Source organism: Propithecus coquereli, unplaced genomic scaffold (genome assembly GCF_000956105.1).
Source record: "Propithecus coquereli isolate 6110/MARCELLA unplaced genomic scaffold, Pcoq_1.0 Scaffold77, whole genome shotgun sequence".
NCBI classification, from domain to species: domain Eukaryota; kingdom Metazoa; phylum Chordata; class Mammalia; order Primates; family Indriidae; genus Propithecus; species Propithecus coquereli.
This window is the reverse complement of record NW_012153840.1, coordinates 6,164,398-6,183,664: the sequence shown is the minus strand read 5'-3', so window position 1 is coordinate 6,183,664 and position 19,267 is coordinate 6,164,398. Positions and strand designations below refer to the sequence as shown.

The following is a 19,267-nucleotide window of genomic DNA, read 5'->3' as shown; positions in this document are numbered from 1 at the left end:
TCATACTGCAGGGGGAGACAGGAGCACAGCCAGCTCTAGTTCAGGTGCTAAATAGACCTTGCGGTAGAGGGAGTACAGTCGATGGAGTGGTTCATTCCGATGGGAAATCTGGGGAGGGGGCTGGGAAGATTCGAGTTAGTCCTTAAAGATGATCAAGATTTTGACGTTTAAAAAAGTCTGTGGTGAAGAGAAATGTTTCATTTACTTCTTACCCTGGGCAAACTGTATTACATTCATTCTTTTGAAATTGATTATAGAAATATTGGAACCATTGAGGAAAAGCTGAAGGTGGTAATGAATAGGAGATACTCGTGGGTGCTTGCAGATCTGAAAGGTTTTAGATGGGATTATCAGGTACAGCCAAATTTGTGACCCGAGATCTCCCCACACCACCAAGGGTGTGCAGCAGCTGGAGGAGGAGTAGGGGAGAAGTAGGAGGAACAGAAAAAGTGTTTCAATAATACTGCTTTTCCTCTCCTAATGTTAATATTAACTGCACTGCAGTGAATTGTCTGTTCACTTGGTCTGTCTCCTACTGGAACATAAGCTACTGGCTATTCTTGTTCACTTCTTTTTTTCAGACTCCTCACACGGCTTGGCACGGAGCAGCCCACAACAAATATTTGTTGAACGCATGAATGAAATAAAACAGTACAACTTGCCTTTTCGTGACTTCCAGTTCTTGTATTATAGTGGTTTTTTTGTTGCTACATTAAGTTGCATTAGTTATGATAAGGTAGATAACTTGATGAAATAAACCTCGTTATCAGAATTGTATTCAGAGTCAGATAATACCTGGGTTTATTTGAACCAACCAATTGGATGATCCTAGGCAAAGTACTGAACTTTTCTGAGTCTCAGTTTCCTCACTGGTAAAATGGGGGTGTGAATCCCATCTCATGGCTTTGTTCTTGAGATTAATTGCAGTGATACAATGTACCTAGTGTAGGGACCAGACAGAGTGAATCCCTTGGACATATTAGCTCTCTCTTCCCAAGTAAGATTGAATTGTATAAAATTAGAATTTTAGTTGGTGTCCACATAACTTCTGACAAACCCTTTGTAGATAATGCCAACAACATAAATGGTGGTAACTTACTGGTTAAGGTAGCAGATAGACCTTGGCTTATGTGAAAAGTTGGGTTGAAATCCTTCCCCCAACCCATGATACTTCCTAAAATCTCTTCTCACCAAGGGCCATCTTTTATATTGAGCCACACTGTTAAACACTTGTCAGGTCTCCTTGTCCCTTTTTCTAAAACCCAGAGTGATCAGTGGCCTGAATGTACTAAGGGATGAAGGTAGAATGAGGGGATTTGAAAGGATGAGAACTGTGGGGAAGGGGGTACTCAGGAGTCCCAGGAGAAATGTGCCGCGTATCAGAACTAAAAAGTACAGCATGACGTGACTCAGTTTACTCAAATCAGAAGACTTATTTTGTCTTCTGAAGGTATTGCCCCCCTCCCAGCAGGAGAAAAAATCTCTGACTTGGATGCTGTTGTATTAATTACTCACCAGCTGCCATGCTTTAGCATCTTGTTCAGTCCTTGGAAGACAATATTGAGGTTGGGAAAAGAGGTATTTTTTGGGTCCAAGCATTGAGAAGTGCTTTTGGGTCCTCGACTTTAGCTTTCTAATTAAACGTGAAATGTATTCAGTGTACATTGTTTCTTTGTTCCCTGTCAGTGTTTGGTGTAAATTCTAGTTGTCTAATTGTGTCATGGTGATTTAAATTAGATTTTCTGACTAGATGAGGTAGCATTTTGCTTTTATGGACCTTTTTGGGAGCTGAACTCCTAAGATGTCCAAGGAGATCATACTGAGCACCTATCATGTGCCAGATACTCTTTAAGAATCATGTCAGGTCAGGGTCTTTTGTCAGATCTCTGGCAGTACTTGTCACCAGGGCCAGCTTCATGGGCGTGTGACCTGCAGGCAGAAGTACTCCATGCTTGGTTTGATGCTCTGCTGTTCTGTCTTGAAATTCTTAACAAATTTGAACAAAGGGCCCTGCGTTTTCATTTGGCATGGCGCTGTACAAATTCTGTAGCTGGTCCTGCTTATCACTGATTTTTTTCAGTGCAGGTGGATATATGTCTGGGTCAATATCTTAGTCCATTTGGGTTATTATAATACCATGCCATAAAATGGGTGGCTCATAAACAACAGCAATTTACTACTGATGGTTCTGGAGGCTGGGAAGTCCAAGGTCAAGGTGCTAAGAGATTTAGTGTCTGGTGAGAGCCCACTTCTACTTCATAGACAGCTGTCTTCTCACCGTGTCCTCATAGAGGAAGGGGCAGAGGGGCTTCTCTCTGGAGCTCTTTTATTTGTTTATTTTTATTTTGAGACAGGATCTGTAACCTTGAAATCCTGGGTTCAAGCAATCCTTCTGCCTCAGCCTTCTGAGTAGCTGGGACTACAGGTGTGCACTATCACACTGGCTAATATTTTTTTTTTTTAAGAGAAAGCCTGTGTTGCCCAGGCTGATCTTGAACTCCTGGCCTCAAGTGATTTTCCTGCCTCGGCCCCCAAAAACGCTGGGGCTTCTTTTATAAAGGCACTAATCCCATTCGTGTGGGCCCTGCCCTCATGACTTAATCACTTCCCAAAGGCCCCCACCTCCTAATACTATCGGCTTGGGGGTTAGGATTTCAGCAGATGAATTTTAGGGGGACACAAATATTTAATCCATAGCAGTAGCGTTGGACTAGATCCCAAGATTATAGAAAACTGTATGGGAGCTCACAAAAGGGAGATGTTCATGTTTTTATAGAGAAAATGTTGTTAGAGTTAATGCCATGCTATTAATAGAATTTCTTGAAATTTTTAACAAGTTTTTACTTACATATGATATTGAATCTTTGGATAACTTTATCAAATCTTTTTTTGTTAGGGTATTAATTATAAATAATAGATTTACTTTTTTAAAAATCGAGATTTTTGATGCATTGGCATTTACTTCCATATTCTTTTTCATGTTGTACATCTTATTTCCTCAATCTCAATGAAACTTCTTTTGTATTTTATGATGTACAGTATATATTTTGGTTATGTTTTTACGTATGAAGTCTTGTTTTCATGAAATATGAATTGTTTAAAACCATAACTCATCTATTGGTTTTAAAATTTAAAAATATTTTGAAAAATATTATCCGAGGCCAGGCATAGTGGCTCATGCCTGTAATCGTAGCACTTTTGGAGGCCAAGGCGGGAGGATTACTTGAGCCCAGGAGTTTGAGGTTGCAGTGAGATATGATGACACCACTGCACTCTAGCCCGGATGATAGAGCAAGACCCTGTCTCAAAAAAACAATAAAAACAACAACAAAAATGATTCAAAAGTAGTTTCCTATAGTGTTAGTTTTTATCTGTAAATACATATCTGGGCTGGCCAAATCAGGTGTTACTATTAGCCCCAAATGATCATGTATAGATTACCAATTTTCAAAAACAATAAAGTACATTTTCATGTTAGAGATGGAAATATTCTGTATATATGGGTGTCCTAGTGGGGAAAATTATTTCTGGGAGGGAAATGGAATTTAGTGGAAAATTTAAAAATATTTAGCGGGCTTTATAATGTACTCACTAGAACTTTTTATGTGTGATTTTGTTTAGTAAGAAAACTGTCATGTTTATAATATTGAGATACGTGAGCATTCAGGGAAAAGTAGGCAGTACAATTTTTTGAGGTGAGTTGAAGAAAAAAAATTTAAATTGCTAAAAATTTAAAAAGCCTCTTTTTTCCTTAGTGTATACAAAACCCTCCAGAGGAGTTTAATTTCAGCAGTAAGTGTTTTGTGAGTCAATTAAAAAACATTAAGAGTTATCCTATACTGCCAAAAAATTTATAGCCCCTCTGAGTTTATTTTAAGCATCACTTATGTTTAGTCTTGGTTATGCCATTTTTGTTTTAGGATACTAACATGTAACAGCATATATGTATTTGTATTTGGCAAACAATTCACTCTTTACTTTTACATTAATTAATCTTATGATAAATATAGATCAGGCATCATTTCAGTGGAGTTTTATCAAAAAGTAGTACCAATTTTTTTCTTCTTCAAGGACAACTTGGGGCAGATGGGTGGTGGTCTGCAAGGGCTTTTGTTTGTTCATTTTTACTTTGTACAAATGTCCTTGTGCTAAAACAGTTTAGCGATTTCTCGTCTAGGGAAATATGAATAAAGCAGTCTTTAGGCTTGAAATGTTATGATTAGAGCGGCTTGTGAGTGGGAGAATTTTAGTGAATGCCAGTTGGAAAAAATGCTTGTGAAAGTGTCCTGTAGGGTAGTTCTTCATCTTTTTTGATGTTAATGCATACAAGTAAAGTAGCAAAGCACTTTCAGCTATACTGAGCTGTGATAGTTGTGTGAAAATGTTGGCCTTAACTGAGGGATGATGCTTAAGCTGTAAGAGGAATCTCAACATTAATGACCCGAGTTAGGAAGGAAACCTTTATTCATGCCAAGGATTTGATGGTCACATAGTGGCCAGAAGTCAGTACAGTACTTTCTCTTTTTGAAAGAGCCACTTTCTCTAACGCTGAGGTGTAGATCTGCTGGAATATTGGCTTTAAAGTATTTTATGAATATAGATCTCTGGTTGAGATTAGAGAAAATACAAGACTTCTGCCCCAGGATAATTTGCCCTTTAGTTTCAACAATAATTATTCTGTGAGTCAGAGTTTAAAAAACTCTTTCCAAATAGCTGGATTTTTTGAAAATTCTTTTTAATTTTTTAATACTGTCTGTTTCACTTGGGGCTTTTAAGTTACCAGAATCAGTTTTATGGAATGGTGTTAGAAGTAGCTGATGCTTGGTCTTGTCTAGGTTCATCTTGTCTGTTAAACCAAGTGGGATCACAGATGAGAACAGAGACCATACCATCCTTTTCTATGCCTTGGAATATTTTTGGCCATAACTGACATAAAGATGCAGCTGCAAGAAAATTTTTTTCTTTTTTTGAGACAGAGTCTCTCTCTACTGCTTCATCTCGATCCTCCTGCCTCGACCTCCCAAAGTGCTAGGATTATAGGCATGAGCCACCACCCCCAGCAATAACTTTTATATATATATCCAAGTCTGTGATGGTTAATTTTATATGTCAACTTGGCTGGGCCACAGTGCCTATGTATGTGGCCAAACATTATTCTTGGTATTTCTGTAAGGATGTTTTTGGATGAGATTAGTGTTTGATTGGTAGACTCTGAATACAGCAGATTCCCCTCTGCGATGTGGGTGGGCCTCATCCAACCACTTGAAGGCCTTAGTAGAACGAAGACTGACCTCCCCTGAGCAAGAAGGAATTTAGCCAGCAGCAGACCGCCTTCAGACTTGAACTGCAGCATCTGCTCTTCTGTAGATCTCCAGCCTGCTGGCCTACCCCTTGCAGATTTTGGATTTACCAGCCTTCATAATCACATCAGCCAATTCCTCACTGTGCCCTCAAACTCCTGGGCTCCTCTTACCTCTGCCTCCCGACTAGCTGGGACTACAAGCATGTGCCAACACACCCAACTAACTTTTAAAAAAAATTTTGTAGAGATGGGGTCTCACTATGTTGTCCAGGCTGGTCTTGAACTCCTGGCCTCAAGCGATCCTCTCACCTCAGCCTCCCAAAGTATTAGGATTACAGGAACGAGCCACTGTGCCTGGCCCATTTTTTAAAGACAAGATGCAGTAAAAATTATCCTATTCTAAGGATGTTTCTCTGCCATGTAATATTTGGCAGATTTAGGTTCTTGATGCTTTAGTTTGTCCTGCTAATTTCACAGTTAGCTAACAAATGTGAGATACTTTTTAGTAGTTTTGTTACATATTCATATTAAGTGAAACAACCCTAAACAAAGGGAAAACTGTCTTGAGCCTAAAAGGATTTAAAGAGCAAAAGGATGGAAAAAACTAGCAGGCTGAAATTATTTTTAAAAAAAGACTATTTACTGTGTGATAGGCGGACACTTTTCATTTGTTTAGCAAATATTTACCAAGTGCTTTCTGGGAGTTAGACACTGTTCTAGTTGCTGGGGATGTAGCAGTGAATAAAATTGACCAAATCCCTGCTCTCTTGGAGCTTGTGTTGTACTGGGTGTAGGTAGACTATAGACTTACAAATAGATGCTAACTTAGGTAGTGCGTCGCATTACCTTTATTTCTGACAACTGTGTTGCAAGGTAAGTAGTATTTATTTTATCACATTCTTACAAGTGGGGAAATTGAGGCTCAGAGAGGTAACCCAGCTGGAGACAGGTGCAGCTGGGTCGTGGCCAGAGCTAGCCGCACGATTGCTCATTGTGCAGAGGACTTTGGAAGATGGAGCATGGAGCACCACTGCTCTCGCCCACTGCACGTGGCCCTTGCTTCACTTTCACGTGGAGTGCTTTTTTTTTTAATAAAATTACTCTAATGTCAAATGTTGATAGAGTCTTTATTATGATAAGCTACTTATTCTAATTTGAAGTAATAATATTAATTAATATTTTAAGTGTCATGAGAGACTTAAGAAAGTACTTTTGGTAATTCGGCAGGCTTGTGCCTTTGGTTCTTGTCCCTCACCAGCTGGCCGAAGCTGGTCAGACATACTCAGTGTTCTCCATATTATCGATTAGATACAAAAAGCATAATTAATAATTTTTGTTGTAGTTTATAAAACTCATAATTTAAAAAGATGTTGTTGCTGCCTGGCATTGGAGAATTAAAGGGCCACAACCTTTTCTTCTCCTTAAGAAAATACAGTTTACATATCTACTGATAATAAAACCGTTTCTCTGTCATGGGCCAGACTGCCAGGTTGATGGTTAGGCTGGTAGGAAGGCGTGAGTGTCCTGTGGTAAGTGCAGCCAAGGCCGTAAGAATTCAGAAGATAACCAGTTTGAAAATTGTGTATTTTGCTAATGGTTTCTAGAACTTGGGCTTTGTAAGAATTTTGTGCTTTATTTTTGAGAGATTTATTCAGCTACGAAAGTACCCGTGGAAGAGTGAGATGATTTGCCTTATCTGCATTCCTTTTGCGGGGAGGGGAAGCGTGGTAGGCAACGGAGGGTGTGTAGGTAAAGAGGGATGAGAGTAGAGGGAACGCCTGGCACAGAGGGACACAGGACTGTCAGGTACGGGGCAACCTTATAATGGCCATGTCCCCACAGCAGGACTCTGTTGAGGATGAGAGTGGCTCTGTTACAATTAAAATCGAGTGCAGAGAGTACACTGGGCTGAGGCCAGGAGCCGAGATGATAGTCCTGCTGCTGTAGGTGACACGTGTGGGTTGGAGCGGGGTGTGCTTGGGTAAAAGCACTAGATGCTGTAAGGTTTCGATTTGAGGGTAAGTGTTGGACATGGCCGTGATATCCTTCGGAGAAGAAATGTGGTAGAGAAATCAGACTTTTTGTAACTTTCTAGTAAGCATTTTTGAGTTGAGTGAAAAGTAAACTTGAAAAGTAAAGCAGAAAATGATTTGAAAGCTGAGATTGCACAGTGACAGTGCTCTTCCACCCTTGTCTCTTTCTGCTGTGTCATGTATATCCTGTAACATTTCTCAGTTGCTTGGTGGGCTTGGTCCTCTTCTTGTGTGTGAACATAGGGAAGTGGGGCTCGTTCAGCTGTTACGTTTCTGCGTGTTAAAACTTGTGTTGGAGAAAGTGCGCAGGGGCCGGTGGTGGGTGATGGGGAGCTGGGCAGCGAGGACTCTGGAATCTCAGTGACCCTTGGTGACCACAGTCAGTGCTGCATCCTGAGCGCTTTGGGCGCTTCAAGCAGGAAGAGGGCGCCTGGCACCTGGAGAACTGCTTCAGTGGTGGGCCTGACACCGACCTAAGCCCAGTGGGGCAGGAGGAGGTGGAGCAAGTGGGCAGGTGCTGAGATGCGGGGCTGTGAGTTTGACATCTCCCTCCCCTCAGGGCAGAACACAGCCGTCCCGACCCTCTGGACGGAGCTGGATGCCGTTAAGCAGATGTGGCTGCCGGTGAACACTGGGCGCAGTGAGTGGCCCCGTGGGGTCTGACTGGCCTCAGCAAAGCAGAAACTGCTGCCAAAGATCCGGAGGGCTCCCCTGGAGCAGACCATCCCTTGTAAGCAGCATCAGTAAGGGTCCCAGGTGCGCAGACCTCACTGTAGATCAGCTGGCCTCCTGTGACAGTCTGAAGGAGCCATTGCCAGAGCTCTGCCCTTTTGGAGCAGCGAGATAATTCCCCAGATCCAGGAGGGGGACCGGCACTGGTCGTAGCCCATGGCGGCAGCTTTCTTGGCGTGGTTGAGTCTCTGCAGGGTCTCTCTGAAGGGGCCTTCATGGAGCTGAACCTGCCCACTGGCGTTCCCACTGTCTGTGACAAGCACCTGAAGCCCATCAAGCTCATGCCGTTCCTGGGAGGTGAAGACCATGCATAAAGCCATGGAAACGGGGCTGCCCAGGGTGAGGCCAAGAAGTGAAGTTGTGCGAGCCCAACCCCCGTCCCAAGGAACACCCTCCCTGCCCGTCCCATTCCTCTACACCTCCTCCCAGTGTGACAGCAGTCCACGTGTCACACGGACCACAGCTGTGGGCATCTGGACTTGTAGAGAGGAGCTGCTGGCTCCCATTTTCATTTTCGCCATTTTGTCTCCACTCCTTTCACACGATCTAGTCGGAACAGCACCCTAGGGCCTAGGTCCTCAGTCTAAGCCGAGGGAAGGCTCCACTTGTCCAAGAGAGTTGAGAGGTAGTAAGTCTGGGGGCTTTGCTAGTGCTTTGTTTACTTGTTTACTAAGGACCTGCTTGAGTGGAGGAGAGGGAGGAACCATGCTAGGCATGACCTATGAGAAGCAGGAGAGCCCGTTTGTATCCTGGGAGCCAGTCCTGTACTATTCAGGAGGGATGGCGGAAAGGTGGGCATCTGGCCATCCCAGTGGAAGATGAATGTGACCTGCCTACTGATGAAAAATAGACAGCTGCAGTCATGCATCACTTAATGACAGGGATCTATTCTGACAGGGATCCATTCTGAGAAGTGTGGCTCTGTTTGAACATCTTACGATGTACTTACACAAACCTAGATGGTAGCACCTGCTACCCACCTAGGCTATATGCCATAGCCTATTGCTCCTTGGCCACAGACCTGCACAGCAGGTCACTGCACTGAACACTGTAGGCAATTATAGCACAATGGTGAGTATTTGTGCATCTAAACATATAAAAGGTACAGTAAAAATAAGGTACTGTAATCTTAAGGGACCACCGTGGTATATGTGGTCCGTCATTGACTCAAATGTCATTATGTGGTACATGCCTGTATTTCCTCCCTGACCCCAGAGGAGCTGGCTGCAAAAAGTTGGGATCAATCCTGAATGTTTATATGTTGCATTTACTTTTACCAAAACAAATCAAAAACCTTTCTGGCGGTTCTAGTGGCTGTTAAATTGTCCTATATGTGATCATCAGAAAATAAGCCATTCCTCACAGCAGTGCAGGATAAGCACCTTGACTTCTAAGGGGCCGGGGTTCATCTCGCTATGTATTTTAGAATCCCTGGTGAGATTCTGGATAAGATTTTGTTTCTACCTTTTGTTTCCTATTTTTATTTTTGCCTCTTAATACAATGAGCCATAAATGAAGCATAATATAAACCTAAAGCACATTTACTTGTAGAATTTATAGTACTCTAAACCACCCTTCAGTAGCGGAGCATGGAAGGGATATATCAGAACAGTGGAACAAACAACCGGCCATGTATCTGTAATTGCGCAAAACAAGTTTGTTTTAAATTGCATATAACTCATCTATTGTACTGATCTGGAAAAAAAAAAAGATTTAGTACAATTATGCCCAAAATGAGTCCCCAGCCCACATGGCAGGGCCAGCCAACTGTAACGTGATTCAGAAGTCAGACACAGAGAAAAACACACTTGGATATGGTCAAGGCAAGGGGCATTTCACTGCCACAGAACAACAAGGCAGTGGAGGGATTCTAAAATATACCTTCAAGATGTATTAGGTGACTGATTGAATACCCTGTTCTTGGGCATTCACTTATTCTCCAGAAACTCGCTTAGCACCCCCTGTGCTCGGATAAGGATGTGAACTAGGTCCGGCCCAGTAGCTCACGCCTGTAATCCTAGCACTCTGGAAGGCCAAGGCAGGAGGATCCCTTGAGCTCAGGAGTTTGAGACCAGTCTGAGCAAGAGCGAGACCCTGTCTCTACTAAAAATAGAAAAATTAGCCAGCTGTCATGGTGTTGCCTATAGCCCCAGCTACTCAGGAGGCTGAGGCAGGAGGATCTCTTGAGCCCAGGAGTTTGAGGTTGGTGTGAGCTATGATCATGTCACTGTACTCTACCCGGGGTGACAGAGTGAGACTCTGTCTCGAAAAAAAAGTATGTGAACTAGATAGCCAAGTTTTGCGCTTTTGGTATCTGGAGTTAACTACCATGTCCATGCTGGTGACTCCCAACCCCCCTCACCTGGGGGAGTTTGGGTCTGAGCTCTAGACCCCAATAGCTGCGCCTGCGTTGGAGACAATGAGAGCACGTGGCTTCTCAACCAGCTGGACTTAACATGCATAGCCATGCTTCAGAGTGTCTATGGGAGGGTCACTAAAAACTCACTGCAGTTCAGTGCTTATCACAAGTTCTGTTCAAAGCAAGTTTTTATGGAGGACTGAGTGAAGGATGTGCAGCCCATCCATTCCCTGGTAGAGTGATCTTTTTCTTCTTTTTTTGGGTAAGGGACCTTGAAAATCTTTAAGAAAATTGGAGGTCCTTCTGGCCTTCATGGGTCCCAGGTTTCGAACTCCTGCCCCAGGTACTCTAAAATCTCTCCTTAAATCAAGCCACCACCAAAGTGGTGTTTGGATTTCTTCATTTGGAACACCCTAAAATTGCTTTCTCTGAAGCCTATCTTGGCATTAAGCATCTGCTGACACTGGGGCGCGTTGCCAGTTACATACCGTGTTGCTGTGCACGCGTGGGTGTTCTGATCTCACTCCCAGCTTTTTCATTTTTCCTACCATCATTTTGCTTCTGTCCTAATCTCCTTATCTGCTTGATTTTAGCTTGATTAAGTTAAATTAAAAATAAATTTGATACGTTCTTTGTTAATCACTTTAAATCTTTCCTAGAACAAGAAAATAATGATGGTAAATAAAACAACTGTTGGCTTTCTATAGGGCATTTAGGTTTGGGCATCCCTACCTCATACTCAGTAATCTAATCATAACTCGTCTTCTTGAAATCTCCTACTCTAAACTTTAGGGAATTTTACCATCCATTTTACCATCCACTTAAGAGTCTGAAATCCAGACTCTATTCTTCCTCACATCCCACTTCTAAACAATGACTGAGTTCTGTTGAGCACACACATTCACTGCCTCTGGCGCCATCCCTTCCCCGTCCCCATTCCTCAGGCTTGCTTGTATCCTGCCTCAGTCCACTCTCCGCATGGTAGCTGGAGTGTTAAAAGATAAATCTGACCCAGTAACTCCCCTGCTTAAATCTTCAAAACCTCTTCGTTGTCTTCATGAACAAGTTCAGTTTCTTACGATGGTATTCAAAGCTTGCCAGGAGCTTGTCCCAGCCTGTCTTTCTTGCCTTGTGTCTCACCATGTCTGTACACACTCATCCTTATCAGCTGCTCAGCATTCCCTGAGCAGTGTGTGTTGCCACGGAGTCCCCCAACCTCTGCCAGTGCTCCTCTGTCCCTCACCTGTCCTGCCTGTCCTAAAGCAGAAAGTCAAGTCGGGTAGCAGGCATATAGTCATTTGTATGTCGCTGGATTTTCAGAATTACTCTCTGGGATTACTCTCTGGGATTCGGTCATGGCATGCATATACGGTTAGTGTAAGTGAATTTGAGTCCTGAAAACCTAATAACACAGTAGTGAAAAAAAGCAAAGTGATGCTCCATGCACAAATTGCTGATAGCGTCTCTGGGGAACTGAAGTATTTATATGCATACGCACAGTAAGTAGTAGAACATCTTACTGAGCTTAAGCAAAAACTGGGATTTATTTTAAGGATACAGGAGTCCTCTTTCTGAATCCAGGGACAGAAAGATAGCTGGGTCTCAGGAAGAGCTTGGAACCAGGACTCCAAATGCTGCCAGGGCTCCTCTTTTCTGCGTCTTTATAATCACCCTTTGTACACACCCTTCGTGGCCTTGCCTCTTTCTCACTTCTTCATGCTCTCTTGGCAACTCTGGCTAATCCACCTCGGTGCTTGCTGTGTGTAGCTGAACATAGTTAGAGGAAACATGAGCCATGTTGGTGGGGCTGATTTTTCCCTCAGCCTTTTATTCTGAGAATTTTCAAATCTGCAGAAAGATTGAATGAATCACCTAGATTTATCAGTTGTTAATTTTTCGCCATGTTCACTTTATATCTCTCTGTATGTAAATGTGTATGTGTGTGTGTGTATACATACTTGTTGGTTTTGGCAGAATGTTCGAAAGTATGGGGAACCACAAAGTGGACGGGAAATAGGAGGTGAGAAGGGAAGGCCTCATTGCAAAGGTAACATTTGAGCAAAGACCTGAAGGGGGAGGACATAGAGCAGTTAGTTATAGGGGAGGAGCGTGCAGGGGAGAAAGAGGCAGCTCCCTAGTAGGTGACCACTGGCACCCAGGTGTGTGTTGAAGGAAAAAGAGACTCTGCCGCGCTAGACTGTATTGCCCATGTTGTCACTGGCCCTTCCTGGGGGAAGATTATGTTTCCCCATCCCCCTGGCGATAGTTTTGGCCAGTGAAATGTGAACAAATGAATGTGTTACTTCTGGCCCCATGTGGAGCTGGCCATGCTTCTTTCCCTTTGCATGGGTGATAAGTCATGTTCCTGATAGAGGCTACTTTGTCACCCTGTACTCTGTCACACCTTTGTCTTGGAGTGAAGACATTATGGAGCAGAACTGTACTTTAATTGGAATGTTTTCAGGTTTTACAGGTATAGTGGGAAGTAATAATGGTTTTCATTCTTCAGAAATTATGTGAAAGAAGAAAGATGAGAAAAAAAATGGAAATTTATTGTATCGTTGCCTTTTGCATTTATGTATAATTTGCACTAATAATATCCATTATGATGTAAATATACATCCTTTTTAAAAATAAATGGAATCACTGTGTTTACCCTTTTACAGCTTGCTTTTTAAATTCATTTTTAAAAGATTGTGATAAAATATGCCTAACGTAAAAATATACCTCATCTTAAAAGCAGGAGACATTGAAGTGAATATACCATATCATTTTCTTTTAAAGATAAAGCGTTACGAAGCTCCCTGCATATGCATGTGTGTGTAATCTCCCTGCGAGGCTGTGACAGATGCCCCAGACTGTGTTGCAGTGCTCTCCTTTGTGTCTTTTCTAATCTCCTTCTATCTAAAATCATAATCATTCGTTTTCTTTTTTTTCTCAGTGGATCTGGAAGTCCTTGAGGGTGGGGATTATGACTTGAATGGTGGTTTATCTTTAGTGCCTGCTACGGTACATGTTGCACAACAGGTTTTAATAAATATTCCAATAAAGGACTGAATTTTCTTGGCAAGATTATTCATTTTTTTCCTGCTTTATTTATTGGCATTCTATATACTTTGAACCAGAAAATGAAAATATTCTTTATTTTAATATATATACTCATCAGAGAAGGAATTTACTAATATTCTAATGTTAATTAGAGGATGAATGTAATATGTGGAATACTAAACAGTCTATAAATAAATTCATTTATTCAACTAATAATCAGCAAACACTGTGCCATGAGAGGAGTAAGGCTGCCTCTATCCAAAAGTCACCGCAACTGTGGAAGGCATTTTCTGCTGTAGAGATCAGTGATGTGTAGTTGAGAGTGTACACTCTGGAGTTACATGGTCTAGGTTCAAATCCACTCTTTTATAGCTGTGTGACCTTGAGCAAGTCATTTAACCTCTGAGTTCAGTTTCTTCTTCTGTAAAATGGGAAAAGAAATGTAATGATCTCTTTGGGTTATTAACTAAGTTTTTGTATGTGAAACCCTTAGAATGACTTCTGGTACATGGTAAGTTCTGAGTAAGTGTTAGTCATATTATTACAAATTATTCTTTTGTCTTAGGGTTTCCAGTAGCCTCCAGAAATAGTCACTGTGACAACATAAGCTAGAAAACTTTATTATCCAAGTGCTAAATTAACTTCCTCTTTACAGGAGAGGAGGTGATAGGATTGTATTGAGATCTGTAAGGAGATGCTTACTTGTGTTTGATTGAAATCTTTGAAGAAGAATCTAAGTCACTTCTTGCTTTTTCCTTCTTAAAATTATATTTGGCTTCATATATGTAGGCTGACAGTGGCAGACTGTAATATATTCTTTAAAAAGGAGGAGAGCTGGGCAGAGTGGGGCACACCTGTAGTCCAGGCTACTTGGGAAGCTGAGGCTGGAAGATTGCTTGAGGCCAGCCAACATGTAGACCCTGTCTCTTTAAAAAAAAAAAAAAAATTTTGTATATATGTGTGTGTGTGTATATATATATATATATCTCAAAAAGGAGGAGAGATTTCAATGACAATACTTTTGGAGCTTCTTAGTTAAAATTGTGAATTTTTAAAGGAAACTGGAATTCTATATCACAGAGCTGTAATGTTCATATTCAAATGCATTTTTAAAAAATACATTGTTGTGTTTAGATTGAGCATATTGTGACATTGTCATAGCATTTTATAAGTTTTATTAATAGATATGGCCAGCTATAGAAAAAGAGAATAAAAATAGGAGATATCTCCAGGAGACCACCCCAAAGAGGAGCTATTTGCAAGTGTTTTCTTTATGTTAGAATTTACTTTTTTTTTTCCCTAGTAGAAAAGTGAGGCCCTTTTGTAGAATGACTATTTACTAAACTTAAAACAATGTTTAATGGATTTTTCTTCCCCTACAAACTCCTAAATATAAGAGGAACAGTTTGGCCCATCCTGTCTTAGCTTCTGCCTCATACCACCACAACGGCCCTTGCTGTTTTGACTCTATTTTTAGTTCATCAGGACCATGAGAACAATTTAGGGGAAAGCCCTATTTTTAATGTCATTTGCGAAATAAGAACTGAAACAGACGAGACAAGAAACACTCTAGGAAAGAGATTTCATGATCAGTATGTTTGGATTTGAGTTGTGGTTTAGGACATAAATGAGCAATTGGAAGTTCCTCTTTTATGTTTTGTTTTTTCTCTCTGTGACATATGGGAAAACAAAATTATTTTAAAAAGGACTTTTGTTTAACTTAAAGGAGATTATACCAATCCTATGTCCTTAATGTAAAAACGTAGAATAAGCAAATAGAAAAATGTTTTATAATATTTTGGTGTATTAGGATTATTTTCAGTATGTATCTCATATATTCTATTTGTGGTAAAAGGGAAGTCACATCTCTTTAATAGTCAAATTAATTAGATAAGCCTTTATACCTGCGTTTGCATAAAGCCATTCTCTTGGGATTCTCCTATCCACATATTTCCAGGCCCTCAGGTTGCTACACCAGTTCAAAGCTACCACCATTGTAGATGGTAGATGGTGGTCAGGCCACTGAGGGGCGCTGTCCTCTACTGAGAGCGCTGCCGCGAACAGTCCAGGGCCCTGCCCCATTTGCCGCTCTTTGTCCTCTTTCCAGTGCATCTCTAAGATGGGCAGGACCCGTTCCACCAATCGTGGTTCTACCATGACCATTTCATGTCACACATGGACCTAGTTCTGTCCCTTAACTCCTCCTCCCTGCTTAATAGTCCACAGTATACTTCCCAAAGTCTTGATTCTTCAACCTTTATTTTTTTCTTTAACCTGTGTTTGTGGAGTGGGGAGGATAAGGACAGGGGAATACCAGCTCAGTGGAAATCTGTAGTCTTGGAAAACTTCCTTCCTTCAAGCCCACATTGTAGTGAGTCAGGACATTTATTCTCTGTTGACATCACTGAATAGAACATCCGAATTTAACATCTCAGGACGAACCTGGCATTCAAGTTTAAGGTGACTTTATGTTTTTTCTAAGAATACTTGGTGTGCTCTTTCAAAGGTAATGATAATATCAACTAATAAATAGTAAATTTTATGTGCAGTGCGTTTTTCTAGTATTTTTCATTTATTCAGCAAATATATAGAGAGTACCTGCTATGTGCCAGACACTGTTCTAGGCGCTGGTGATAGATACGTCAGAGAAAAAAACTAAGAAAAGTCCTTGCCCTAAAGAAACTTAGAGAGTAGGGGCCGGTGACGAAGCAATACGCAAATAAATGCATTACATATGTAATGGGGCAGATCAGAGCCATGGAGAAAAAGCGTGCCAGGGGACAAGGGTGGTGGTTTTCTCACAGCTCTATGAGGAGGTATTTTTTTAATCTCCATTGTACAGATGTGTGATAAATAGGTGTATGTTGTGCAGAAATGAACCACAGAGGTTAAGTGACTTATCTGGAGCCCACTAGGTAGTAAGAAATGTTGTTTCCTGTGAAAATTTAGTCTCTTTTCACCTGGCTTTCTGTTGCATTGCAATATGTACACAAACATATTTTTAAAAAATTAAAATACTGTCCCTTCTTAATTTCAGTATCACGTAGTAAATACAGTATTTGTATAAGATATTTTAGTTTTACACTAAATTTAAAAAATTATACAATCCTCATAAAAAACCAGGCATGGTGGCTTTCACCTATAGTCCCAGCTACTGAGTGGCTGAGACAGGAGGATCTCTTGAGCCCAGTTCGAGGCTGCAGTGAGTTATGATCATGCTACTGCACTCCATCCTGGCAACAGAGTTACACCCCGTCTCTTAAAAAAAAAAAAGAATCCTCGTAAAGAATGTGGCATTTTCAGTGGGCTTTTTGGTAGGATTAAATTTTAAAAATTATATCCTATCTGAAACATACAGAACATTATATTTAACATGTAAGTTGTGAACTTATTACCCATGGTTGTAAGTATACAACCCGGTGAATTTTCAGAGGGACATACCTGTGAACTAGCAACCAGTATAAAAAGAATAATAAGACCGCTCTGAGACCCCTAGAAGCTCACTTATGCCTCTCCCAGTCTTCTTCCTTGTACCCCCAACCCTACCCACCAAGGATAACCATTATCTGGACTAATGTTACAGTTTAGTTTTTCTCATTTTTATTAAAACAATTTTTTTTTATTTTATTATTATTTTTTTTTTTTGAGACAGAGTCTTGCTCTGTTGCCCTGGGTAGAGTGCAGTGGTGTCATCATAGCTCACTGCAACCTCAAACTCCTAGCCTCAAATGATCTTCCACCTGGGCCTTCCAAAGTGCTGGGATTACAGGTGTGAGGGTTTTGTTTTTTTTTTTAATCAACACCCCCTGGTGGTTTCAATGCTCTTAACTATGGCCTCGGAGGCCCATGCAGTCTTCCTGCCTCTGATCTCATCATCTGCTATTTTTCTCCCTTGCTCCATCTGCTCCATCCGCACTGATCTTGCTGACCTTGAACATGCCAAACATTGTGACCTCACCCACACACCCACATACCCACGTGGCTTGCTTCCACACACCCACATACCCACGTGGCTTGCTTCCTCTTTTCCTTCAGATGTTTTCAGAAAGGCATTTCCATCCACCTTACATAAAAATGGTAGTGCCCTCCTCCCAGCATGCCCGTGTATCCTTCCCCTACTTCATTGTTCTTAGTGGCACTCATAACCACTTGGCATCATTTCTGTTCATTGGACTAATGTCCTTTTGGCTTCCACTAGAATGGGAGCTCCACGAGAGCAGGAACTGACTACTGTGGTGCTTTCACATTGTACTCGATGAATGTTTGTTGAATGAATGAACATCTGAAGAGGGGTCAATATCAGTCGTCTGAAACACTGTCTGGTCTTTGAATATTCAATTAAACATTCTTGTGTGTGACTTCGATACTTCACCTACCCCCACTCCATTTATTAATTTCTCCCATCAGTCAATACGTACAGAGCTGTTCTGTGCTAGGCACGGTGCTCAATGTTGGTGGGACAATGGTGAACAAGGTAGATGTGGCTTTCTCATGGAGCTTTGGTTCTACTGGGGAAACAGGTAATAAGTAGGACAGTACATAAGAAATGGATGTGATATTTGCAGCCCATGAAAAGTACTTGAAAGATGCGAATCGGGGCTATAATATCAAATATGGTGGGAGGTAAGGGCTGTGCTAGATATGGATCAGGGAAGCCCTTCAGGAGGAGTTGACATGTAAGCTGAGTCTAGAAGAAAGAACTGGCCATGCCAAGAATTAGAGAAAGTGCTCCCAGGCTAAGGAATTGCAAGTGGCCAGAGTTTAAGACAGAGTTTAAGATGTTCTAGGAATTGTCAGAGGGCCAGTGTGACTATAGCCTGGCAGGGAGCATGTGAGCCTGGAGAGGCAGCCAGTGGCTCTTGGTGAGAACTTGGTTTTTATTCCAAGTGTAGTGGGAAGCCACTGAAGGGTGTGAGCAGGGCAGGGTGATTTGTGTTTTTAAAGAATTACTGTGATTACTGTGGAGGTTGGATTGTAGGGGAAATATAACATGCTTTCTTGTAAGTTAGGATTTTATTCAATACTTAGATTTTTAAAATTGTATATCAATGATATTTTCATAAATAAAAAGGAAAATATCAGCAAAATAAAGTGGTTAGGATATTCCTACAGCTTAATATTCAGAGTCTGACTCATCTGGTTTTGGTCTTGGGGTTGTCAATGGTTGGGCTTCTTCACTTAGTATCATTTGTGCCATCAAGAGAGTTGGTGAGGTGGCACATTTGACAAAGAACAAAGCCATTGGTGTTGGTCTCTTATGCTTGCTGCTTTTAGTCTTGGGGCTGTTTGGGGATTGTTGCTGACCACATCTGATCGGCCACCTCCCTCTTCCCCTTTTCCTGGTAGTTTGGTTCCTAGGGGAATAGTTTGTCCTTCTGTTATCTCCAGGATTTTCTGCCAAGCCCCTGGTACCCACTGTAAAGGTTTTGATACCAGATTCTGTCTTCCTTGCTGACAGTGATTACAAGAGACATAATCATAAGCAATCATAAATCTGACTTTAAGGTACATGTAGATTTCAGAGATATTAAAATGTTGGGGAAATTACTGTTTTGTTTTTCCTCTGGCCAGAAGGAGATGACTCAGAAATAAATTGTGAGGACCTAACAAAGAAAACAGGCAGTTTGTGAACTGTTAAAAACGAGTTAAGGCCCTCAATTTGATTACAGTTATTCATGACATCCCATTAGGATGTGATCCTTGGGGCCTAAAGTTATGTTTTACAAAAGAAAACGTTGCCTTTGCGTCTAGAATGTTGCCAAGGTATTTCCTCTTTTCTTTTCTTTTCTTTTC

General features: G+C 41.4%; 1 protein-coding gene across 1 annotated transcript in view; it reads left to right on the top strand.

Annotated features, from left to right (window-relative positions):
- The first annotated feature begins 8,781 nt into the window (after positions 1-8,781).
- Positions 8,782-19,267, top strand: part of UBE4B (ubiquitination factor E4B) — a 129,929-nt gene continuing 119,443 nt past the window's right edge. Inside the window, exon 1 of the mRNA XM_012662501.1 lies at positions 8,782-8,858. Coding sequence (XP_012517955.1) covers positions 8,782-8,858 — 77 coding nt within the window. The remainder of the gene's footprint in view (positions 8,859-19,267) is intronic.